This window comes from Zonotrichia albicollis, chromosome 3 (genome assembly GCF_047830755.1).
Source record: "Zonotrichia albicollis isolate bZonAlb1 chromosome 3, bZonAlb1.hap1, whole genome shotgun sequence".
In the NCBI taxonomy this organism is placed as follows: Eukaryota; Metazoa; Chordata; class Aves; order Passeriformes; family Passerellidae; genus Zonotrichia; species Zonotrichia albicollis.
This window is the reverse complement of record NC_133821.1, coordinates 85,261,266-85,287,299: the sequence shown is the minus strand read 5'-3', so window position 1 is coordinate 85,287,299 and position 26,034 is coordinate 85,261,266. Positions and strand designations below refer to the sequence as shown.

Here is a 26,034-nt window from a genome sequence, read left to right as displayed (position 1 = left end):
AGGAGGTTATCCAGTTCTCAGTACTGATGTCCACCAATTAAATAAACATTAATAAATTAGAAGGAAGTGAGCTTTCATGCCTATTGAAGTAAATTATAATCCTTATATATAATTATTATTATACCTTGATATTATAATTATAATCCTTAATTATACCACAATGAACTTACAATAAAATTTCCCTGATTGTCATAAATGTGAATCTCTCCATTTGACATTCCAAAGAGCAAAATTTTGCTATTGGAGGACCAGGCCACGTGGCACAGGTGGGTGCCTTTCAAGTCTTTTCCCCAAATGCGATTGCCTGGAACAAAACAATGACTGCACTTAATAAATATACCACAAAAATTAAAAACAGGATGTAAGCTACCAATGTAAAAACTAAAACAGCTGAAGTCAACGCCACAATTAGTAAGTAACTATTAATTATATTTACCTAGAGAAACAGAGCCACTGTGTATATAACACTACAAACAAATTTGTGTGACAGCACAACAATTAGTAGGGCTTAAAATCTTACCATCCACTGATCCAACAATCACAGCTCCATCTTCATACACAATACAAATCTTCTGGCCATCAGCATTCCAGCTCATACTGCGAACCACTGATTTATTTCTGTTGTTAATCATCTCTTCATACCAAGAACCTATTAGAAGTGAAAGAAAAACTGAGTTACCTCTAGAGGACTCAAGGTACATGCTAGTCACTGAGCTGCCCTGCAGTAAAAGCCTAGCAAGACCACAGCACAGTGTCCCCAGAAGGCACAGACACAGCTCCTGTGAAACCCACTGCTCCCATGGGAGCTGCTCATTCCCAAAGCCAACAGTGATGAATGAGGACTCGGAAAGGGGAGCCAAAGTCCAAGAGGGGCCTACAGAAAGAACTCTGCGCTTCAGGAATTTCAGAACTGACAATAAAATAGGAAACATAAACAGAAGGAACAACTAGCTTCACTAGGAATAGGTAATAAGTAATTTACTGATTATTTTCCAAAACTAACAGATTATTTATGTGACACTAGCCACCATGTATCAGCTAGAAAGACTTATTCTTTACTCCTGAAATATTAGGAACAGCTAAGATTTTGTTTCCATTTTTCATTAAACTAAAATTCCCAAGATAATAGGAAAACCCTTTATTTTGTTTTTCTTTCCCACATGTGTTGGAAAGCGGTTACCTTGATGTGAGGTTTGCTGGCATTTAAATTAATTCCAGTGAACCACAGTATATGTGTGTGTGAAAGGGTCAAGAGCAATAAAAGATAATTATAGTCATACACTGGTTAGTCATACTGGTTCACTACCTTAAACATTTCTAAAGATAGGTTTTATGAGAGTATTTAATTGATGCTGTATGCAGTGTTGATAAGTTCTTGTAGTCTCCTAACATGCTTGTGCTCATTGCATAATATATTTTTCATGCTGTATTCCAAGCAACAGAGATAAAAAATTAGAGCAGTTTATCAAGCACATGGCTGAGTACTGATATCTTCATCTGTGGTAGCTCTGCAGGACAAATGCCCTGTGTCATGTGACTACACTATAAAATTACAGACAAATATTACAGTAAAACTTGAAAGTAATTTTAAAACTATTTTGAGCTATACAATCTGCAAAATAAAAACTCTGAAAAACAACAGTAAAAACTACAAGTGAGGGATAAAAATATTTCTAATGACACAGAATATTATGCCATCTCAGGTATATCCTGCAGAATACCTCTGTACATCATCCACACAATGATGAGGCCATTTTGATCACTGGTAGTCAATTTTTGATACTGTTCATTCCATGTCACAACCTGCACAAAACCTAGAAAGTGATAAAAAGCTTTTTACTGCCATTATTTAAGTACTTAATAAAAAATACAACATCCAACTTAATCAACCTGGAGCTTTTTATAAATTTACATTGCTGACTTGGATTTAGTTGAAGGCTTCTTTCAGTGTCACTTATTTCCTCTTTCAAAATTCTGCTCAAGAGCTCCTTTTGCTTCTGTATTCACCCACTGGAGTAACATCCTCTCCAAATCCTGCTCATTGTTGATTCCAAAACCCAAATCATGGTTTTGCAGTTTCTGACCACCTCTGACACTCTGGGTCACTGACAAAATTTTACAGCTGTAGGAAGTTTGGGGTTTTTCCTCCTCTTAGTAGTCTGATCCTCACTATTGCTGCACTTTTAAAACATCATCTCCCAGACAATTACCCAAAAGAGCACTCTACACACAAATCCTTCAGATCCTCAAGCTTCATATGGGATCCCACTCACAAATATTTGAAACACATTTGAACTTTTATCAGTTCCATACTGCAGATGAAATTGTATCACAGTTTTCCGTCCCCTCACTGCTGGGTACCCATTTTCTCTGTGTCCTTTCTGTTTTTAGTGTTTCAGTCAAGAACATTATCAACAGATGCAATCAAAGATATTCTGATTGTCAGAGATTTTTAGGGTAATAGTAATCTATTTCAGAATTGAAGACATCCATTCAAAGTGTCCGCTAAATCAATTCCTCCCAATTAATTTGTTCCAATTCTATTTAATTAAACCCTTAAAATAACCTGACTCTTGGCAGATTTCAACTGCAAGTCCTCATAAAGAAGTCCATTTCCTCAAATAATGCAAGGATTTTAGCATCCTCTTCATATCCCATTGTCCACGGCTGATGACCATCCAGCATTTCTCATGTGAGAAGTTAAGTCCTCCCTAATTTTTGCTGCATTCAGATTTTACTTCCACACATTATACTTCTCCAGCTTGCTCTCTAACCTCTCTAAACTTTGTACACTGCAGTCTATGCATATACACATTCTGTAATTCATCAATAAAGGGGAAAATTACCATATATTTAACACAGAAATCAAGTTTACTGAATCAATTTTCATTTCTTCAGAAGAAAACTGTAACAGTAATCTCACAGACATTATTAAAAAGAAAACCCAAATAGCCTTATCCAAGATGTCATGGTAAAAATATACAGCCAAGCTATTAGATACCATGCTGAATAATCACAAACTTTATTTTGGATTTACAATAAAAAGTTATACCAAAATTACACTATCAGCTTCACAAAATCTTGTATTTCTATTCTAACAAAAAGTAGACCAAATGCCCAAATACACTTACCACTATGACCTTCTAGAGTTTGAGTCACAGAAATGTTGTTAGGAGCTGCTAATCCCTTTATCTTTGCCTCATCTAAAAAATAACAGAATTCACTATGAAAACAAATCTATCAAAGCATACCTGTTATCATGTTTCTATGAATACTGAAGCTCTAATCACAATTTACATAGATACACTGAACCACTTAAAAAGAAGTACATAGAAACTGCAGGATGAAATTTCCACCCCTCAGTTCCATGTGTTTGCCATTCAAATCTGTCATCCAAATTGATACGTGCCTTATGGTCTAGCAGTTTTTGAGGGAAAAATGCAACAAAATAAACAAAAAAAGAAAAACAACAACAACCAAAGAAAAACAAACCCCAAACCCCACAATAACATATATGGTTATCACATTTCGTTATATTCAGAAAAGAAAAGTTTAAAAATTTTTGAAAATAGATTTTACTTTTCCTGGAACACATTTCTTTAAAAGAATATACACAGCTTTCTCTGTAAAATAATTAAGATGGTAGAAAACATCAAATAAAATTAAGAAATAACAAAGTAAGTTCCAAAATAAAGAGGGAGCCTACACAAAAATAATTAATTATATGCCCTGAAAAAAAAAAAAAAAGGAAGCCGCACTGAAGAAAACTTCAGCAGATATAATGGGTAGAGAAATTTTTCATGTGCCAAATAAGATCAGCTGGAGAAAAACTGTATACATAAGACAGTGATGAAAAAATGTAATCTTAGAAGAAATACATAATAGCTGTCTAAAGATTTAAAACATATGCAATATTGACAAGTAACTTGGGAAAGAAGTTATGCTTAAGTGTGGTGGGGTTTGTTCTTAACATACAAATTAAAAAATTTTTAAAAAGAAACAAAAACTAACAAACTAACACAACCCTCCCATTTACCTGTTTGTGTTTCTAATTTTATAACTTTCAGTAATCCATCCTCTCCACCACAGGCTATGAAACCTTGGGTCTTATTCCAGGAAATACATTTTAATCGAATATTACCGGGAATTGCAATCTGAAAAAGAAGTATTTTGTCTCTCTACACAGTCGCAATAACCACGTTTTATTTTACATCGTCTATCGGAACACCTCAGAGACATCTACAATACCACAAGATATAAATTTATTTCTATTAACAGACCTGTACATGCAAAAAAAGAGAGAAGACAGAACTGTAAGCACTAGAGAAACTGTGCCACCCTCAAGCAATTGAACCCATGTAGTAAATAATAATAACAGGACACCTGCAAAGGTGTGCTGAGCAACTAAAACTGGTGACAGGGGTCACACAGTGCCCAGGGCTTCGGCCTCCAGCGGAAAAGCCGCGTCCAGAGCCTGCCGGGGGAAACACTGCGGAGCTGCCGGAGCAGCGGGACACCGAAGAAGCCCCAAGCCAGGCCAGGGGAACCGGCGGGACGGAGCGGGGCAGAGAGGGACAGCGTTCCGGCAGTGCCGCACCGGGTCCGGGAATGCCGCACCGTGTCCCGGAGTGCCGCACCGGGTCCGACCGCCTCGCAGCGGCCGTGGGCGGCGGGAGAGCCCCGAGAGTCCCCTCAGCCCCCGCGGGCTCCGCGCTCCCGATCCCCGGCACTCGCCAGGGCAACTCCCCCTGCCCGAGAGCAGCCTGCCCTCCGCCGCCCGCGCCTCCCCAGCAGCACCTTCTTGCACAGGTAGATGAACATCGCGGCGGAGCGCAGGAGCCGCCCGGGCCGGCCCTCACGGCAGCGCGCCCAAGCCGGCGCTGCGTCCCCCTGGCAACCGCCCGCGGAAATGGCGCCGCTTCCGGGGGAGCGGCCGGCGCCATTAACGCTGTGCCCGCTCCGGCGGCGGGGCCGGATCTCAGCGCTGGGCCTTGAGGGCTTCGCCCGGCCCAGGCTGTTCGGGAGTGCTCGGCTCGGTTAGAAAGCACTGCCCGTTCCTTAATAAAGGTCACGCTGCTTTTACACGAAGAAGTATCCCCAAGTTTGTGAACCGCAGGTTGTCTGCGCACGGTGTTTGTCGTGTAACTTAAAATAGAATCATAGAATGGTTTGGGTTGGAAGGGACTCCCAAAGGCCATCTAGATCCCTGCCATGGCCTGCCATGGGCCAGGACACCTTCCACAGACCAGGCTGCTCTGAGCCCCACTCAGCCTGGCCTTGAACACTTCCAGGGATGGAGCATCCACGGCTTCTCTGTGCCAGAGCCTCACCACCCCCACAGTAACAAATTTCTTCCTAATATATTACCTAAACCTGCCCTTCTTCAGCTTAAAGGCATTCCTAATTAAAAAGGAAGGAGACTTAATAATTGAAACAAAGAGCAACTAATGTTATAAATAACAAGCTTGACTAGGCCAATATTCAAGCATTAATCAATTTATTAATTAATATGGCACAGAGCAATACAGCGCTGGGTACAGTGGGGGAAGTTTTCCCTCCAGCTGCACACCGATAGTTGAAGCTTACAAGTATTTATAGGGGTACTTATAAGCTTTCTCAGCAGTTTCTATTCCCAATTTTTAGTCATCATCAATTTCTATTCCAAATTTTTACGTCACAATTCTATACACTGTTGTGATTTAGTTTTTCTCAGGATGTATCCCAGAAAGGAGTATCCCCAGATGGTGGTGGTCCAGTTTCCGAAAGAAGGAAGAATCCCATCTGGTGGAGTTCAGCTCCCCAGATGTGGATCCACCTTTTAATTGCAAGGACTATAAATCTCATAACAGTGATGTCCAGCTTCCCTTGGTCGAAACTATAAACCCTTGAGGTGACGTTCATCTTCCTTTCTCAAGCTGCTTTTCTCTGTTTTGTTAAGGTGTGAGATAAGCATGTTTCCTTTATATATATTCCAAAGCTATTGTTTCAAGGATTCAAGCAATATTCTAAAATTATACTCCAGAAGGTTATTATTGCAAAACCCTTTAAGGCTTATTATTATAAGGTTTTTATTGCAAAACCCTTTAAGAGCAACATCCTTAACACTTTAAGTAAAATGCTCCTAAATCAACTAAGGTTAATTGTGAACAAAAGATAGGTTCAAAGGCCTTCTTCCATGCTTTACTTTCCTCAGTTATTATTAGAATTCCTCTTTATAACTGTCTCATGGTCAGTTTCCACACATATCACAATCACAAATACACACATTGCCTGGTATGTACCTGAGACAAAACACAGCTTTGTATTTCACACTGCCAAGTTCTCAGTGATGCTGAGGTATTAGAAAAATAAATTACTCACTAATACTGCCATGTTAAAATTTACAACTGGACAAGTTTTGATGATCTCAGACCTAGGGGGAGGTTAATAAAGCTTGGGAAGAAGGATGTCACACTGATAAGGGACACAAAGAATGCAGAATTTATGGGCCACAAGGCCCACATTTGGCAGAACTCCCAAGATAAGAAAGAAACAAATAAAGTCAACTCAGCATCGTGCGGCAATCAGCTCAGACTGGGTAAAAGGTAATTCTGGCAGGGGCAGATTGCAACCATCAGACCCAAGAAATCCACCAACCGAAAAGAAAAGAAAGACTGAGCGCATGGAGTAATTAACATGAGAAGAAAGAGAATCATTGACCAACAGAAGGTAGAACACTAATTAACAGAAGAACTATGTAACTTGTAGCACTATGTAACTCCAGCATCCATTGGCCTTTTGGTCAGAGACTGTGCAAGTATCTCCTCACCCAGGAGTGGATAAGAGACACAAAGATGCAATATATGAAAAGAGACTGTATAAAGTAAATAGAGGAATTGATATATTATTGTGGAATTGGTATTGTGTAGTAGAATTTTGGAAAACTCAAACTCATGCTTGAGAGTGACAAGTGGAGTGTATGAAGTCATGGTTAAAAAACTTTCTCTTTTGGGTAACAATGTGGAATGGGGAAATCAGTTAAACCTTCTCCTTGTTCTCCATTAGGATGTATTTTGAATCACTGAGACAAGTTTGGTGGAGAACTTCTTACAAAGTGGTAGTTAAAGAAATACTGTACTCAATGGTGGCCAAAATATTAATTGGGTGGTGATAAAGTGGCCAGAAATGGGAACATTAAATTATAATAACATGCTACAACTGTTATTTTGCAGAAGATTAGATAAGTGGGATGAAATCCTGTGTGTGGATTTATTTTTCTCATTGAGAAATGGTCATAAAACAAGAAAGAAATGCAGGTAATTGGTGTTTGATTCAAATGTGTTAATGATGATGGAAGAGAAAAAGAAATTATCTTGTTGCTGGTCTGCTTCTAGTATAGAGAAAAGGTGTCTGAAAGTGGATAGTGAAGAAAAAGGGGCACAATTGTTGGTTTCCCTGAGAAAAAATCAGGATAGTGATAATTTGGACCAGGAAAGTACTGATGGTAAGACTGAATTAAGGGATGCATTTAGTCCAATTGCAGGCAGAATTTGGGCACACTAAAACCCTGTATATGCAAAAGTTCCCTTTTCAACCACTGATTTGATACATTGGAAGGAGTCTGCCAGGTTGTAAAAACAATTTGAGAAAAAATTTTAAATTCTGTATGGTACACCACATAATGTGAATCTGACAGGAAAAACTGACCAGGTGATATGGTAAGAGAAAAAGCTTTAACAGATTATCTCTTGTCTTTAAAGAAAAACCTGAGATTATTACACGGGTACTTGCTCTTTAGAACACCAGTCCCAATGAAGTCACCAATATATTCTTTCAAGCATGGAGATCAAGAGTACCTGAAAACCTGGAAAGATCTCCACTAGCTGAGAAGTGGAAAGGTCCTTTTTAGGTACTAATCACACACAGAGCCATGGAATTGAAATGACTGGACTCATGAATTCATTACACAGACCAAAGGTATTCCTCCAACTTTGTGGTGGTCTTAACAGAAAGACCCCCAAAACTGAAACTGACTTGGGACTCATGAACTGCACACGGACAAAAACAGAATCTGTACTGCAATTTTATTGTATTCAGGAGAAATTTTACTATATTTTTGTGTTTTACTAAGTTTACGAAGTTTTTATAGGCAATGTGCTTGATTTTTGGAACACCACTGAGCACCCAGACCTGGGTGCACAACTCTGAAATGAACAATCAGTCTCTTTTGATTGTGTAATTATTGGCTTGTAGCACGCTGGATAATAAATCCAATTTTTCTGAACAACAATATGTCCTATTTTAAACAAATCATTTATATCATCTTGGAATTTTACTTGGTACTCACAAAGTGAGGCAGGTGATTGCTCAGAGGAATTGAATGTAAATATTTTAATTTGTAATGCAAAATGAAGTTATGAATACTAGTGCATGAATCAAAGCCTGCCCAGCTGACAGCTTGCAAGATACATCTGCCCTCCAGGACAATATTCCACTATCCTATAAAATTTTACATCTCATCTGACAACTGGCCTTAGTGTAAATAGGACTGATGTCATCCCCTCCCAATTGCCAAGAACTTGTAAAGTCTTGCATTAGATTTACAATTTGTTTATTCTTACCAATTACAGAGGCCAAGGCATACTTCTGGCCCTATAAATGCCTGTATAATACTCATGCCTAAGCAGAGGACATGAAAGTAAGCAAAGTGAAGTGCTGGATATAAAACTCCATGACTTGGAGAAATACAAAAAAATATGCATACACAGCACTTTGAAGAAATAAGTGTAGTATAGCCAGGACGTCCCATGCTAACTTTAATTGTACTACAGCAAATTAATATCAGTACAGGGACACACCACAAAATACCAAGCAGAGCCAAATCCAGCATTCTTGGAGGGTTTATAGTCTCATTTTTAGCCCTTACAGCTGAAGCTGTGTCCCATGTTCACTTGTGCTGTTTCGTGTTATATTCCAGCTTCACAGTACTGTGCAGGCATACCTGCAGTCACACTCCCATGTGCAGTGAACACAACTGAACGTGCTTGAATGTGGCATGTGCAGGGTGTGAAACAAGTACAGATGTTATTTCATACATCCTTGGCAAACCAGTTACCACATATATTTTGTGTAATTATATTGCAAGGGTCTACAAAATATATGGGATTTTTCCATTAAAAAATACATCATTTTGACTCCTAATTTAAATATAATTTCTAAAGTATTTGGATGATTATAAATGCCAAGTGTATATATTTGGATTCCTTTAACAACTAATTTTTTTTAATTGTTAGCTTGTGTGTTTTATCCCAAAAGCCTGATTGACACAAGTGTCACTGAAGTCTGTAATGACAACAGGAACAACTGACTAAGAACTAAAGTAAATCTTGCAGGATAAAAATACTAAATTCTAGGATGTTTTTTGTTCTTCTACATTTTAAACATTATTAATACTTGAAATTACTGTTCAATATTTTGTCTGTATTTACAGTAACATTTAGGTTTTAAAATCAAATACTTCTTCTTTTTCAAAACATTTGACTTGGGGCAGTATTTTGTTTATTTCTTCCATGTGTGCCTCCTTTATCCTTGAAGTTTTGTTTCCTTGGGTTTTTTAAACTCTTTACTTCATACGCATATCCTTTAGGTTGAATACAAAATAACTTCCAACATCAATGTGCATATCGTGTTATATTTTATTAAAATAAGTTACAAGATCCCAACTCTCCCATTTATTGACAGAAGATACAGGCACATTTTTTCATTCTGCCTTGCCATTTCAAAGTTTTATATAATGTGATATACTGTATCCATTCTTTTTTTTCCTGTATTTACTTTGAAGTAAGAGAATAAAAAATGCAGTTACTACAGAAAAGCAGTATCTGCAGTAGAAACTGAAGCACAGCAGCTATGAATCAGTAGCTTCATGGCTATAAAGTGACTGTACATGAAGATCCTTAGTGTCACTGTATTTTCAAGACTTTTGTCTTCCTGAAGTCTTCTCCATGTTTGTCAGTGATAATAATTAACCACTGCTGTTTTGTAAGCTGTGCAATGAAATAAAGATTCCTGAAAACAATAAAAAGGCTTGATTCTGAAAGATTATTTTAAAATAAAGCAAAATGATTGCTCAGACAATCTGCTGTCTGTCTTGATATGCCTGCAGCTTCTCAGACACTTCGTCTAGTGGTCAGGTGTTAAGGGCAATAACATAGATGGCTATAAGGTTTGTTTTATTTACAGTCTTTCATATTGCTGCATTTTCATAAAACAATCTGGATTCTGGGTGAGGTCAGTACATGCTTGAAACAGAAATTTCCAAACATATTAGAGCTCTGTCAAGATCTGTCATCTTCCCAAATAATCTCAACAACCCTAATTTCTTATAATGTGTTGGATCAGGTGATACCCAGGGATGAGGAGCACAATGTGATGGTCTCTGCTGTGTTTTCCAGATTGTTTTGAAAGAATGCTGGGGATAGAAATGGCCCATCAAAGAAAATCTTTGAAAGAAAGCCTCAGTTCTTTGTATAAAGTCTCTTCCTAACTTAAACCCAGAACATTTTCTTGTTCAACATGAGCTCTTAGGGCAGAAAGATTGATCTCTGAAGGACATGCTACTACTGAGATGACATTACAGGTGTAAGTACAGATGTGTAGATTTAACTAGATTCCCGAGAATTATACATTATAATCCAGGAAAATCTGAGTTCTTCCCTTTGCTTTTCCCAGGCAGATAAACTGATCTCCAAGCACACTGCATGAAGAGGAATGTGCAAAATTAGATCTCATAAAAATAACTTTGAATTTATTCAAAAACTGGGAAAGTTTTGTGTCCTTGGCAGAAGTGTTTATTTGACTTTCAGAAACTTTGGCAAACCGAAAAATTCCTGTATCTATCTAAATGATGTATAAAACTCACTATTTTACTCGCCTTTTTTTTAATCTTAAATAGTCCACTCTTCCTTGAAGTCTCAGAGATTGGGCTGATAACCACAGACATAATGCTCTTTTAAATCAATTCCTATTTGAATAAGAGGACCTTTGACAGAAAAAAGCATTCAGTCTCAAAAATTTTCAGTGAAGAAAATCTGTGACCTTCATTGGTAAATTGTAGCAGTGATCAACCACTCTTACTTCTGAATGTTATGCCTTATGATGTACCACAGCTTGTTCAACTTCAGCTTCCAGTTATTAGTTCCTGCCATGTCATCTGAGGGCATTTATTTCAGCATTCAGGCTTGCTGTGGTACCACAGAGATCACCACTTTCTCTTTGTTTATTGGTTGGTGTTTTTTTCTCTCCCACATATTTGTGGAATGTCTGATCCGGGGGCTGATGGCGTTTCCCTTCCCAGCTGCAGCCGCGGCACTGCAGCAAACGCGGCCAGCAAATCCCACCCCAGGTGGCACCTCGGGTGCCCAGCCTGCCCAGAGCCTCCAGCACCCTGCCTTGCTGCCCCCTCATGCTCTGCATGCCTGCATACTAACAGGCTCACATCTTTTCAGGGAAAAGAAGGTGCTGGAAAATCACTTGGGACAGTGCCTACCTATGGAGGTGGGATGCTGAGGAATACCACAGCTAATGGGACTGTTGTCACACTGCCCATGAAGTTGTCCCTAAAGTTTTGGGACGTAATAGGAGGGCTCAAAACTGAGTGACTGATGTAACAGTAAAAGCCAGCCAGAAGAATTATGAGTTTGATGAACAGTGCTTGATGTTCAACATGGCAGATATAATCTAGGGGGTGTGGGCATATGCACTTATTTTATCTGTATCGTGTTGCTCTTCAATAAAATGTGAAAACATAGTGGTGTTTGCAACAACCTATCTTTTTTTCCATAATATTTCTGAAATCATCCTGAAAATACTTTCTTCCCTGGATATTTCTTCCCTGGTTAATAACAAAACAGCTACCTTGAAAATACCAGGAAAGTGCTGAATGCAGGTGATCATGTAAGAAAAAGGATATATTTTGTGGACAGAGCTTCAAGGCGTGAGGTCACTGAGTCCTGGAGGGCAGCTATGGCTTCACACTTACAGGACTCTTCAGCAGTTACAAGACTGCTTGTTATGGCTCCTAAGAGAGAAAACAGCATTTACTACATTTACTGCAATTATTGAACATTTTAATCCCAAGAAAATGCTTGATCCTGTGGAAGGATCAAACCCATGCTGTGAGACTAAAGCAAGCACTGCAAGCCAGGGCAGGTGGGAAGGAGGGGCAGCAGTGAACAGGGGCTGGTGTGTAGCCAGAGACCTCAGTGAGTCCAGGACAGGGAAGAGAGAGCTCAACTTGAACCAAGAAGGAAGCAGAGCATGATGTTCCTCACCTGCCTACCTGGATCCTCTGTACTCTTTAAATTAGACCATTACTGAGAAAAAATAAAAATAAAAAAGGGCCTGGCTGCAGAGACCAACCAGCCTCCCCTTCAACTTTAATTGTGTTACCCCACAAGTACTCTTGGTTTCTGACATTTGCGACATGCATGCCTAGGGAGGATGGACACAAATCCATGCAAATGTCACATGAATATAGATGAGGGAATGACATCATTCAAATAGGCCCAAGTGAATTTATAATCTGGCAGGAAGACCCAGCAATCTAACTGGTGGAACCAGTTAGTAAGACACAGGAGTTACCAATCTCTTCAGAAAGGGAAAGTGATCATTGCTATATTCCACAGTGCTTCCTTGAATCTGTTCCTAAGTCTTGAACTCAGTCTTCTAGACTTACAGGGGACCAGCTTCAGCTGTCCTCAACAATTCCTTTTTCTCCATAATTCACAGAAAAAAACAGCAATGATGACAATTTCACTGTAGTATAATAATGTCAAGCATCAGTAGATGGTTGTGAGTTCTTGGCTGCATGAAAGGCAATTTAGCCTCACCTACTCCATAAAGTTAAGGCTGCACCACTTTGCTGAAGGCTGAGAACAAATGTATCAACAGCCACTGCAGCACAGGTACTGTAGTGAGTTCACCATCCACATCTGAGACTGGAGTAATAAGCTTCCAAAAGCAAAGCCTTCTTAAAAGAGAGCCTACAAATACATTTTCAATAAGTTACCAAGAAGTATTATGTGTATGAAGTACCCATCTCTTGATGTTTTTTTTTTACATTACTTGCAAAGGCAACAATAGCATATTAATAAATTTTGTTTTCTCTAGATATATAAATGCATAGCTGATCAATGTCAAACAATATGTGTGAGCATTATAACAGTAAAGTAAATTATACAAACAGTAAATTATACAAAAGTACATTTTTCTTTTTTCCTGGACTTGTTTGGCTTCTTTTTTTTTTTTTTTTTTTTTGTTTGCTTGGTTTGGTTTGAGGTTTTTGGTTTTTTGTTTTTTTTTTTTTTGTCAATCATACCATTAATACTCCCCTTCTAAAAGGAAACTGCAAAATCTATGAGGTTGCAGATCTGGCAGTGCAGAAACTCATTTGACTTAAAGCCAGTGTTGAAATTGGTGTCTCCTTGATTCCACTGAGGCTGTATTTGTTCAGCTCCCCTCTTTGGAACATTCCACTGGCTTTATGGTCAATGTACAAAGAAGAGCTGTTCAAGAGTCAGCTGAAGGAAGGCCAGTTCAGAACATCACACCAACATGGTTGGTTTCCAACCAGCTGCCAGTTAACTTTTTATGTCTGCATTTAAATTCTCCAATGACAGATACAGATCCTCCTTGGATTTTGTCTCTTTTAACAAAATTATTTTTCCAACCAGCTCTGGCAATTGTCCAAAGATATTCTGAATTCTTCTACAGTCCTACTGTGAAATTGGAAGTGTTCCAGTATTTGATATTCAAAATTTGGGGCATTCCTGTTGCCACTGGGATGCCCAACAAGACGCACAAAGCATGCTAAGCTGTGTTTTTACTCTGCCTTTGTGGTCCAGTCCAGACCAACAAGAAACTATTTTTGCAGATGGTGTTTGTCTATATCCACCAATTTTATAACTGTGCTCTTACACAGCATCTTCAGGCACTTGATGTGATGGCAGGTGATTCCCACTCTGAACCAGGGGTTCAGCTAGGCAGCTCCTGAGGTCCCTTCCTACCCAACTTTGCATTCTGCATCAAACTGTGGGGAGGTTCTGCCAACACTTGATCCCAGTTTTGCCCATCTGAAAACAGCTGGTGAGTTCACTGTTACCCCACTGAGCTCAGAGGAGATGCCAAGGATACAAGGTCTAGCATTGCAGCTGTTCTGACCTGAGCATTGCTCCCCTGGGGACCCCCCAGCCATTCTCCAAATGCTGGTAGGCAATGGAGACTCACATCCCAGAGGCAGGGGCCCCAGAACCCTGCTTTGCCAACACCCCCAGTTATTCCCATTTCATGAATGCAGATTGTATTTTTAAATACAGTGAGTCCTTCAAGGTATGATGAAGATAAGAGACAACATTAAACTAGTTTTAAATACCATAACTGCTATAACTAAAGAAGAAGGACCAAACTAGCTCAACATATTTTGGAAAGAGGTATAAAAGAATGAAAAGGGATTATACTTCCTGAGAGCTTGTGAGTTGATAGACCATTTCTCAAACAGATTAAAAATGTTTAACACATTTAAAAGAGGTGCTTCAATAAATAAACATATTCAGGAAAAAAAATCCAAACATTAAGTTATTACTTGAGCATGTTTTGTCATCTGAATTTAAGATGAAGCCTCCATAGCAGTCACAGGTCTGTGATCACTCACACAGACCTGGTCCCAGCCACAGGTTCCTGGTGCACACACACCAAAACCAAGATAACATTTTTAATGCTCCCCAATGGCAATGCTTTTCCATGATGGGAGCCTCTCCTCTATGAATCTTATCAGGGACTGCTGAGATGTGTAACTGATCTCACCTTGGAGCAGCAATTGTCTTACTGGGGATTAATACATTAATTAATACAAGGGATACCTCAGAGCTTGCTCCCTCTGACCCAGCTGTGTAACCCCACCAGATGTGAGGTACCACATCAGCTCCAATGGCACCCTAGGAAAGGTTTCCAGTACACAATAACTTTACAGTAAGCAGACTGGGAAGGAAAGAAACACTTCTGAAATTGTTATATTTTTACTGTAACAAAAGTCACTGAGAAGCTAAAGAAAGGAACAGCAAGATGAAATTCAGGCTAGAGGGGAGGACATCACCTCAAAGGGTCTTGCACGGTGATACACACATTCCACAGCACTGCAAAGTGTGTGACTAATCCCAGCTCTTCTCAACAATTTGTCAGTTCTGGGGTTGCTGAATATTACATAAATTAGGGAAGGCCTTTTTATAAGTTGACAAAGACTGCATGGGGAGTATTATTAACATTGTTACATATAAAGTTCTTTGTATCTCTGACATTTCCTCAGGTGGGCGAGGCAGAGGGACACAGAACTGTTTTTTAACAACTGAGTGCAGGTGAAAGGTCCAAACTTTAGAGAATATCAACCCATATCCAAACTTTAGAGAATATCAATCCATATCCAAACTTTAGAGAATATCAATCCATTTCCAGATTTTAGAGCTGGTTATAGTGATTCCCATTAGTAAATGTATCTTCATTTGCATTCACATGAGGATGTTTTTACTGCATGTCAGCATGCTGTTAACCAGAGCAGGGTGCACAGAGCGTGTTTTTATCTGACTATCAACGTCACAAAATTGGTAGGAAATGTTGGAATAGTGGCAACACTTTTTTGCAGCTGTAACAGATGGCAAAAGGAATGGAACTGAAAGTGAAGAAGCTACAAAACAATTATCCAACAGAATTTCAGAGAACAAATATCTTGATTTTAAGAGACTGTTTGGCATTATTTCAGTTCTAATTGAGTTGGAGAAGACACTGTTTTATGGAGTGAAAAGACCATAAACAGAAAAGTCTATGTGGCTGCTAAAAAAGATGTGACACCCACTGCCAGTTACAAAGTGGGCACTTTCTGTGTGAGGCTGCTGTTTTCTGCCAAATTTAACACGTCAATTCTGAAAGGGCAAGCTGAGAAGGCGTTCCTATATTTGGATATCTTTGCAGTAAGAGAGCCCAGCAAGGCACAAGAAAAAATAGAGTGGAGAAAGAAAGGAAGAGAGAGAGAAAAGAGAGTGAGAAAAAGAGAAAGAAAGGAGAAGGGAAAGGAAGCAAAGGAAAACAAGAAAAAAAGGAAAAGGTAAAAGAAAAGGAAAAAAAGACCCTCTCCCAGACCTAGACTATTTTTGCATCATTTTTTGCACATCTTTGTGATATAATTGAGACAAAGACCTGGATGGTTGGGAAATCATTAGCAGGATACTGCAAAATGAGATTCAAAAGGGAAAAAAAGCAAGCATGTGAAGAACATAATTTAAAGTTTGAGTAAGCAGAAGGAGAATCAGTGCTATGAAATGAGGTTTGCGATTAGACTCCCAAAGGGGAGGCCTAACTGAATTTACATTCCATCACATGTTTATTGCCTCTCTGTAATGCCAGCTAAGAGCTAATCCTAAGCACCATATTTACAAAATCAGCTCCTAAGCTAGGCAGGAAGAAATACTGAGACCTTCTGGCTTCACCTCTTTGAGATGTGAGACCTGTGACTTACCTTGAGAGATTTGCCCAGGAGCTTCCTGGAACGGGAAGCCTAAATTCAACAGTTTGTCACACAAAATATAGGAAGGAAAGGGATTACAGTGGAAGTGAGAGGAAAAAAGGATTTTGCCTAAATAAATCATGGGACATCCAAAGAAATTGAGAGTGAAGATCAAACCCTAATCATGTGAAGATATTATGGAATAGATAAAAATTTGTACTTAATATATACTTATGTGTACATCTCTGAGTACCAGCTACATCTGTGCTCTTGCTCTCCGCAAGAGACCAGCACTGAGAAGGAACACTTCCCTCCATCTTCTAGAGCTTTAAAGCTGGAATATTTTTTAAGGTCCAAACACATCCACCAGAAAGAGCAATCATACTCATGATGATACAGACTGCAATCGTTCTTCCAGCACAGTCCATGTTCTCCCTCATCTCATTACCTTGTGCTGCTTTACTGAAGATTTTCTGACAGAAGTGGTCCACATCACATACTGGATATGGCAATTCATTCTCCATGGGTGTGAAAATACTGTGAAGTCCTCAAGGAAATGCCAAATGGCATTTTAATTTAACCAAATACAAGCTTCACACTACTGCAGAAGAGCCAAGGATCTCATATTACTACTGTACATATGGAAAAACAAAGTTGCCCTGAGTTTTGGGGAGTTGTACACAAACTCTGTTATTTTATCAGAAAAAATAACATCAATTAGCCAGATTTTTAAAAGCTGCTTGCTTTGAGTGGAACATCATTTTTCCTTAATCAGATCTTACCTGAGCAGGTCTTCTTGTCTGGATTCAGAGTGTATCCCTCATAGCAGCCACAGCTGTAGGATCCATCATTACTCAGACAGACTTGGGCACAGTCATGCCTCCCAGGTGCACACATGTCCATGGCTGTGGTGAGCCATGGTTTAGGAAAGAAACCTGTTAATCCCTCCCAGATACTGTTTTAAATGCTCAGCATTTTAAATTTTAATTTCCTTACGATTTAACCAGTGTCCTACTACATTATTATAGTATGCTGCAGACAAGTGAATTCAGTTATTAATTATTTAATGGAGGAGGCAGATACTGCAAGACATGACTACACCACATCTCATGCAGTTCTGTCTTTCATTAGCAATCCCAAGAGTCCTGTACATCCCCAGTAAGGATGAAAAACCTCCATGAGATGAGCAATAACCTGCCCTGTGTCAGACTAAGCAGCTAAACAGTGGTTATGGAATTCTGTGAAGAATAAACAAATAAAATGGTAGATAAGTGCCAAACTGCATTTTCTAATCAACAAATTTAAAGAAAAATACAATGTTACTGTTATTGGTGTTGCTGTAGGATACGAAAGAACATAAGCACACTACCGCTCTCAAGGTGAAGGAAAAAAGGGAAGTTTATTTTCTGACTTTAATATTTATAGTTTTACAAAAGTGACAGCGGATTGGAGGGTGACAGTGACACCTCTCCAATGACACTGGTTAAACTGACAGTCTATTAACTCTCTCTTCTTCTATAAAGGAATGCAAAACAACGAGTTATTTACAGAATGTGTGTGAGAAAGTTCACTACAAGAATGTCAACATCAGAAGGCTTAGAAAATCTTAAAACACCAGGGTGACAATTAGAAACAAGGAAAAGATGACAGCTCATTTTAGGGTAACTCACAGAAAACATGTCCATATCTCCAAGAGTTTCATATATTCAAGTAGCCTTTAATTCTTACCTGAGCAAGTCGTCTTGTCTGGATTCAAGGTGTAGCCTTCATAGCAGTCACAGACATAGGATCTGTTGTTACTCACACAGATCTGGTCACACTCGTGCCTCCCAGGTGCACATGGGTCCACAGCTTGGTAGGAATGTTAGAGAAACAACCTGTTGTTAATAACAACCACTTTGGGATGGAGTGCACAGTCCTATTTTTAAATATATTTTGATTTGGAATCATCTCAGAAATGGCAATAGTAATTGAAGGAATTAGAACAAGTAGTAGGAGAAAATATCTATAGTGTCTACATCTGAGGACTTTGTTTCAGCATCTGGCCCTAATGAATGGATCTGTAGGCACAATAAAAAGGACAGTGATAGAATCAAACTACATCTCACCATTACTTGCAGCTGAGTTTTATTTATTATTCATGTCTAGAATTCTTATTGAAAAATATTCAGATGTTTGTTGTTTTAACAGAAGAAAATAAGTAGCATCTCAAATCAAAGAACAGTATTAATTTTTTTTTCCTGGTTGAACTCATTATCCAAAGGAATAATACCTGAGCAAGTTTTCTTATCTGGATTCAGGGTGTATCCCTCATAGCAGTCACAGAGGTGGGATGCCCCATCACTCACACAGAGCTGCTGGCAGCCCTGGCTCCCCAGGGCACACACGCTCTCAGCTGCAAAGGGCAGTGACAGAGAGCTGCTTCAGCCACCCCAGAGGAGAGGAACAGGCATTACTCATCCATGCTTACACAAGGACATCTTGCACTGTTTGCTGGATTACTGGTACTGAATGTCAGTGCAGTGTTCCTGTCACAACAAGTTACAGACCTCCTTAGCAGCACTCCATAGCCAGGAGAGAGAGGCCATGAACGGCACGGAAATAACTCATTACCTGAGGTGGCAGGAGAAAAGATGAACTGAAAATGAGATGGTTCAACAAGAAGAGATATTAAGCATTCAGTAACATTACATGGGAAAGGCGAACTCAGCCATGAAAAGCTCTTCTAGCTCTTTGTATGCAGTTCCTTTCTGTTATGGGAAGGGGAAGGGGAAGGGGAAGGGGAAGGGGAAGGGGAAGGGGAAGGGGAAGGGGAAGGGGAAGGGGAAGGGGAAGGGGAAGGGGAAGGGGAAGGGGAAGGGGAAGGGGAAGGGGAAGGGGAAGGGGAAGGGGAAGGGGAAGGGGAAGGTTTTACCTGAGATTTTTACTTAGATTTGTAGTCATTAATTAGTATTATTGTGGGTATGGATTACTGGTAAAATCAATCTCCAAGGCAATACCGGTGAGATAAAAAATCAGAAGTAAGAGTGCTTAAACCTTCTCCAGTGTTTCTGAAAACAAGGTAATTTTGTGGCAACAAAATGGCAACATTCCCATTTTCTAAAACAAGGATGATTTAGAATTCTTCTAAAAAAGGGTGATAGAGTTGTCTTTACATTTTACATGAACAAAATCTCTGGGTGATCTTTTCAAGCATAAGTGAGAAGCTCAGACTCAAATAGTCAGATTTTTGTGGTAGGAAAGTCAAATGTCCACTGACTTGGACAGCTATTCAAGGTTAAGACTTTTCCATCTCTGGGATGGCTTAATGCTGAATAATACTCTCAGTGCATCAAGAACTTGGTCTTAGCCAACTATTTTTCCCCTGAACATTACTTTCCCTGTTTATAGTTCACCCTGTAAATAAATTAATTGCCTTGGTCAAAGCAAAAGAATCCTAATTACCACTGGTGAGTCCACATTTCAGACCAAAAGCAGTCTGGAGCTGTAAAGAGACACAGTTTACCATACCGACTTACAAGACCCTCTTAGATTCATTTGGTTTATAGGAGTCTTTTCAAAGACTGTTTTCCTTCACCCTGTTATTTTCATGAATCCCAGATTCTGGCAAACTGCATGCAGGCGACTCAGAGTTCCACTGGAAGTGTACGTGTGAGCTCTCTGATTTACCCTCCAGCCTTGCAGGGGCCTAATTTCTATGCTTCAGCACAAGAAACAGTTTATTCCTAAGAACAAGAGATTTTTCTTTGCTGCTATGAAAGGGCTTGCTTTGGTGAGAACATGAGTGGACACGAGTGCTGTGTTCACAGCACACGTACCTGTCCAGCCAGGTGGGCGCTTGTGAGGGCCTAGTCACACCAGCAGCACAACGTGCTGTCAAGCCAAACCTCAAGGCATTTCCTGTGCTAATTACTGGCAAAGTGTCCTGTCTGCAGGTGGTCTTACACGTTTACTTCATACCTAGAGAAAGAGGTCTATTCACTTTAAACATACTCAAAAGATGTGGTGGTAATTTTTAGTAAGGCTCTGAAATAACAAAAGTAACACACTGCCAACCATGTTCCCAAGGAAGTGGCTGTTATTTTCATTCTTTTACAATGTCATTTATACCTATTTTGCCTATGATTTGCTGGAGACTTATTTTAAAGTAAATTTCTTAGAAATTAACTAGAAAAATCTATTTTGCACAAGTTTTTTAATTGTCAGAAAGTTGTCATTTGATTTTTGTGAGTAGGGCTGTGTCACAGCTGTCTATAGGCAGCTCTAAATACTCCAGATGACCTTTTTTCCTTGTAAATGACAGTAACAGCCCACACTGGCCTAGCATTGTCAGTGGAGTTCTAGCCTAAACCAAATACATACAGCATTTTTTGAAGATCAGCGCTGAAAAAGCAAAGCTAATTATTCCCATTCCACAGTTCCTTGTCTAAATCAAGTTGCAGAGAAACAGAGGGAGATGTGGGCCTGGCACGCTGGAAAAGCCCAGCAGTACCTAAGGAGTGAAAGCCTGTCCTGAGATGTTCTGCTGCTGCATTTGGGCTCAATCCTGCACCAGATTGCTCAAGCCAGTGTCGTGGCTTACCTGCCACACCGATTGTCCCACTCTGAACCTACAGGGAATCCCTTCAGCTCCACACTCCCACCCTCCTTGCTTCCCAATGAGATGGAAAAAGAAACGAGCAGCCTGCACAGCTCTGGTGTATATCTTCAGTAATTCAGTAAATATATACAGTCAAACCTTGTCCAGATTACTGTGATTTCTCTTTCTCTCTAAATCTGGCCAACTGCACAAGGAGGTTCACTCAAGTCAGGTCTGTCACCTACACTGAGGTCACTATTCAAAATGAAAAGGCCATTACTTGGCCTCCACTGAAAAAGAGGGTTGGCTTGTTTGCCCAATGGATGGTAAAGGAAATATTTAGATGTGATACATAACACTTCTGAAAAACATCTTTCTTAAGGAGTGCAACCGCAGCAGCAGTCCAAAGGAGCCAAGTTACACTGCTCTCTTGGACTGCTCCCCTTACCACAGAAAGTCTCCCTGAATCTGGATGTCAGCTTTTCGATCACGCCGTAGGTCTCCACATAGAAGACGTGTTCATCCAGGGGCTCGCTGGCCATCATCCTCAGGGACTGCACGTCCGCCCGGCCCACGCCGACCGCGTAGATCTCGATGCCGGCCGTCCGCGCGCTCGCCGCCACACCTTGGACCTGGTCCTGCGGCCGCCCGTCCGTCACCACAATGACCACCCTGGGGATGCTGAAGGTTGCTGGCCGGGCGCCCATTTCCTCGGTGAAGACTTCTTCCATGGCAGTTCGGATGGCAAGGCCGGTCATGGTGCCAGCAGACAAGGGCGCAATGTGGGACACAGCCTCCTTCAGAGAGACTCTGTCGAAGTGGGTCCGGAGGGGAAACTCCACCCTGACGGTGCTGGCGTAGTTCACGACAGCCACGCGTGTCGTTCTTTCACCGACATCCAGGGTATCGATCATTTCTGACAGGAAGAGTTTCACTTTCTCAAACTCCTCGGGGCGCACGCTGCGGGAGCTGTCTACGATGAAGAGGAGGTCGAGAGGCCGGTTCTTACAGGCAGGGTCTGCCAAGAGGGAAGGAAAATGCTTCAGTCACCTCCCACATGGGACAGGAGCTTCACCCAAGGGCAGCGAGTGCTGTCATGGCAAACTACTCCTGCCACATAATGCTGGTTGATTCTTTATGAAGAGGCTTCAAATAATAGTGAGCAACATATCAGAAAATCATAAATATTAATTTTGACAAGTAATAAATAACTGGGTTTTTCTAAGCATTAATAGATAGGTGCACATTTGAGCGCTCAAAATGTCTAACTATCCTTGAAACAAAGGGTGGTGGTTTTCATGTAACAGCCAACAAAGAGATGAAACAATTATATATAAATGTATTTACTGTTTATTTTCATAATGCTTGAATTCCAGTTTTTAGAAGATAAAGAAATAAAATGGCAAAACATCTGACTAGATCATATAGGGAATGGATCGTAATATATTTTTGGATAGTAACAATAGAAACTGCTAATCAGGAATTATTTCTTGTTTGTAAATCACAATCCAAAACACACAACAGGAACAAACAAAGGCCAACAAGGAAAAAGACACAAATGATGTTGTAAAAAGGCTTCTTTGGAAATTGTTATTGTTTATGGCTTGTAGAGCAGAGAGAGAAAAATGAAATTACTCATGAAGTAATTTTATATGTAAAAATAAACATTTAGACACACATTTCCAAAATTCCTTACTGCCATATAGATCTAGACAGAAGCAGAAAAGCCATAGCTTAGATCAGAGACAAACATCACTTCTAGGAAGAAAAAAACCCAATCAAGATAGTGACAGCAGGCAACTGAAATGCCCCCTCCCTGTCCTGATATACCACATCCTGACACAGACAGTATCAAGGTTGGACTTGCAGCTGAAAAATGGACATCCCAAAACAAGAGTATTTCTATAAAAGAGACATCCTGGCTCACCAGTGCATTAAATAGCAAAATATGAGGTGTTCAGTTTGAATTCACACCTTGAGGGCTGTTTTGGGAACCCGACACACCTCTGCTAGCTACTATCAAGTTGACTTTTATTTATCCATTCCAGCTGAAATTTAAAAACATCTTCACAAGTATCTTAAAAGTAGAGGTGAAAACAGCACTTCCCCCCAAGGCACTGGAAACTTTTTTCTCTAATTCAAGTGAAAAGAGAGGGAAAAAATTAAATTGCACGAATTCCCTCAGGAAGCACAGCAGCACAGTTAATTTTGCCTTTGGATGGAGTAATAGATCAGACAAATCTAGGATCCCACCCAGCTATATTCTATATCATTCCATATTCATCCTGTAACTCAGTTTCACTCAGATTCGCTTTTGAGAAGCTGAAAAGAACATGAAGAAATGTCAGTGCATGCATGCATAGCTTAAGGCATGAAGAAAAAAAAATACAAGCAAGGTTTGTCAAAAAAAAAAAAAAAAAAAAAAGAAAAAGAAAAAGAGAAAAGAAAGAAAAAAGAGTCGGTGAGCCAGTGGCGCCAGTGCAGTATTTGTAGGCAGAAAACTTCCCTTTTTTAGAATGAAAAGGAAAAAAACCTTTTCAGTAACCTGGTCCTTCCACGAGTCTGAAATAAAGATGTTTCGAGCAATGAGCGCAGGTAGGGAACAGCTACGCGGGGTTCAGGTAGGGAAGAGCAATGAGCGCAGGTAGGGAAGAGCAATGAGCGCAGGTAGGGAACAGCTACGCGGGGCGGCGGCGGGAGCGCGGGCCGGGCCGGTCCCGGTGCGGTACCTGCGGAGCGGCCGCCGGGGCGCGGCTGCCGGCGCGGGCGGAGCGCGGGGCCCCGCGGGGCCGCGGGCAGCGGCGGCAGCGCCAGCGCCAGCGCCAGGCAGCAGCGCAGGATGCCGAGCGCCCGCCCCATGGTGCTGCTGCTGCTGCCGCCGGCCCCGCGCCCGCCGCGCCGCCTTTTAACCTGCCGGGAGCGGGAAGGGGGAGCGGACAGCGAGGGGGCATCGGCCGCGCCCGCCGCCTCCTCCGCATGGCGGGCCGGGGGCCCTTGCTTCCCCGCCCCGACGGGCGCTCAGCACCGGAGAGAGAAACGTTGGGAACGGGCGGCAGGGCCGGGGCAGGGCTCAAAGCTGGGCGCAGGGGGAGCTGACACACTGTTCCTCCTTCCAGGCTAATTTAGCATTTCTGTCTCCAGGCCAGTAGTTGCAAAGAAGTGGGGAAAAGCTCCTAATGTGATCACCGAGGCACAAGGAGCTGCTCGCTCTGTTGCCCAATGTGGCCGAGGACATTTCGACCAGAGCCTGCAGGAAGCTGCAGTGAGCTTTTGGGAAAGCACGGCTTAAGGCACAAAGGCACCCTCATCTCCAGCACAGAGCTTTAAAAGACGCTTTTGCCAAATCTGTATCTCGTTGTTCTGCAGTGTGAAAAATACGTCTTTTATTACTGGCTTTTCGCAAATATTAATATTATATGTGCATTGTTAGAAAGTTATGTTAATTTTTTTAAGTAGTGTGTTAAATACAGTTTTAAGTTATAACATAATGTTAAACTAGAAACTATGCTATGTAAGATACTTTTTAAAGAAAGGACTTGCACCGAGATAGCAGCCACAGGACACCTAAATCTTTCAGAGAAAAAGAATTTATTGCTCACTTATCAGAAGAAACTAACTCTTCCCACCTCGCTTAGCCATGAAGACGCTGTCAGGATTAAGAGGAAGAAGTTGTCACTGACCAGACAGAATCCTTTGTTTGCATGGAATTTATGCATCATGTATGAGACGTATGAATATGCAACAGGCTATTGATTTAAAGGGTTAATCCTCTGTTAACGTGTGTCCTTTTTCGGGCTTATTTTGCCCAGAAAGAGGTACCCAGACTGTCCGTAACTCTTTTATTGTCTCGCATTGTCCTAATCCCAATTGTTCAAATTTTTATTACTCTAATTATATTACTATTTTTATAACCATTTTATTACTATTAAACTTTTAAAGTTCTAAAAACAAGTAACTGGCGTTTTTCACATGCAGGATCATCCTCTCTCCCATCACCTCCCTCAGGGGAACAGGAAGCCTTGATTTAGAAGAGAAAGCACCCAGCCCCCAGCTGTACAGTATCAGGCAGGCACTGACTCTCTTCAGCTAGTTCTACCACGAAAGCACAGTACAAGAGGCCACCATCACATTCCCAAAGGCTGCAAACAGCGGCAGGGAAGAGGGACCACCACCCTGGAAGCAGGAGAAAGCCACAGGGCTGGGCTCCAGGAGAGTATAATGGTTTGTCTCTCTCAGAAGACACATGCAGTGTGTGCATGAGCAAGAGCACATGCACACACACCGCAAACAAATTTCAGGCAGTGCCTGCTGCTGTCAAATACTGCTCACACACATGGTCAGCCACCCACTAGGACAGTCTCAGTAAACAGCCCTTGGCAGGAGCTCTTTGCCCACTCATGATCAGACACACAGACACTCCCTCACTGCAGAGGGACCCAGAGCAGAGTGTGCTGGAATCCATGTTTGAGCAACACCCAGTTTCACTGTTTCTTATACGGCATGAAACCACAGTGGTCTTACACACCCCCCACTCCAGTCACACTGAAGCAGGCCATGGCAGCATCTAAAGATGCCCTGGGTTTGGAGCCTCTGTGGGAGCTCAGATCCGGGGCAGCTCCTCAGAATCTGGAAACAGGAGTGCAGCTGCTGGCAGCACTGGGCCCACCCCGGGTAGCCCTCAGGGTAAGCACCAGGACAGCACTGCCAGAATGGGGCAGAGAGGCTCTGAGACCACTGCACTTCAAAGTGCTCTCACAGGTGGCACCTGAGTTAATTAAAAAGAGGAAACTACTGCTGGTAGCACAGCCCTAACAGAGCATTTTTAAATGTGTACAGAGATACATATTGAAAATACAGGAATAACCCCAGAAATTATATGCTGCAACAATCTGAATCCATTTTCCCAGAATTTGACACCAGGTAG

The 26,034-nt window shown here is 41.0% G+C and overlaps 2 protein-coding genes across 5 annotated transcripts in view; both read right to left on the bottom strand.

Moving 5' to 3' along the window:
- Nucleotides 1-4,951, bottom strand: part of WDR35 (WD repeat domain 35) — a 42,739-nt gene extending 37,788 nt beyond the window's left edge. For all 3 annotated transcript variants that reach the window (XM_005485117.4, XM_005485118.4, XM_005485119.4), the window contains exons 1-6: nucleotides 4,798-4,951; nucleotides 4,037-4,154; nucleotides 3,132-3,203; nucleotides 1,722-1,814; nucleotides 521-649; nucleotides 171-304 (exon numbers count right to left, since the gene is read on the bottom strand). In XM_005485117.4, the coding sequence (XP_005485174.1) occupies nucleotides 171-304; nucleotides 521-649; nucleotides 1,722-1,814; nucleotides 3,132-3,203; nucleotides 4,037-4,154; nucleotides 4,798-4,821 (570 nt within the window). In that variant the 5' untranslated portion in view covers nucleotides 4,822-4,951. The remainder of the gene's footprint in view (nucleotides 1-170; nucleotides 305-520; nucleotides 650-1,721; nucleotides 1,815-3,131; nucleotides 3,204-4,036; nucleotides 4,155-4,797) is intronic.
- Nucleotides 4,952-9,668: 4,717 nt separating this feature from the next.
- MATN3 (matrilin 3) lies at nucleotides 9,669-24,248 on the bottom strand. Of its 2 annotated transcripts, XM_074538050.1 has the most exons (5): nucleotides 23,840-24,240; nucleotides 21,559-22,128; nucleotides 18,260-18,382; nucleotides 17,314-17,436; nucleotides 9,669-12,058 (listed from the first exon to the last, which is right to left on the bottom strand). In XM_074538050.1, exons 1-5 carry the CDS (start codon nucleotides 23,967-23,969, stop codon nucleotides 11,931-11,933), a joined length of 1,074 nt encoding a protein of 357 aa, XP_074394151.1. In that variant the 5' UTR covers nucleotides 23,970-24,240; the 3' UTR covers nucleotides 9,669-11,930. The 2 variants fall into 2 exon arrangements, with proteins under 2 accessions (XP_074394151.1, XP_074394152.1); XM_074538051.1 differs by lacking the exon at nucleotides 17,314-17,436 and having other exon boundaries at nucleotides 23,840-24,248.
- Nucleotides 24,249-26,034: the final 1,786 nt, after the last annotated feature.

Excerpts from the sequence above, each read along its gene's own strand:
- MATN3 (XM_074538050.1), bottom strand. The coding sequence starts at position 23,969 with ATGGGGCGGGCGCTCGGCATCCTGCGCTGCTGCCTGGCGCTGGCGCTG. Across the intron at positions 17,437-18,259 it reads AGACAAGACGACTTGCTCAG|CCATGGACATGTGTGCACCT; the intron begins GTAAGAATTAAA and ends GGCTCACCACAG. Across the intron at positions 12,059-17,313 it reads AGACAAGAAGACCTGCTCAG|GAGCCATAACAAGCAGTCTT; the intron begins GTAAGATCTGAT and ends TTTCTCTCTTAG.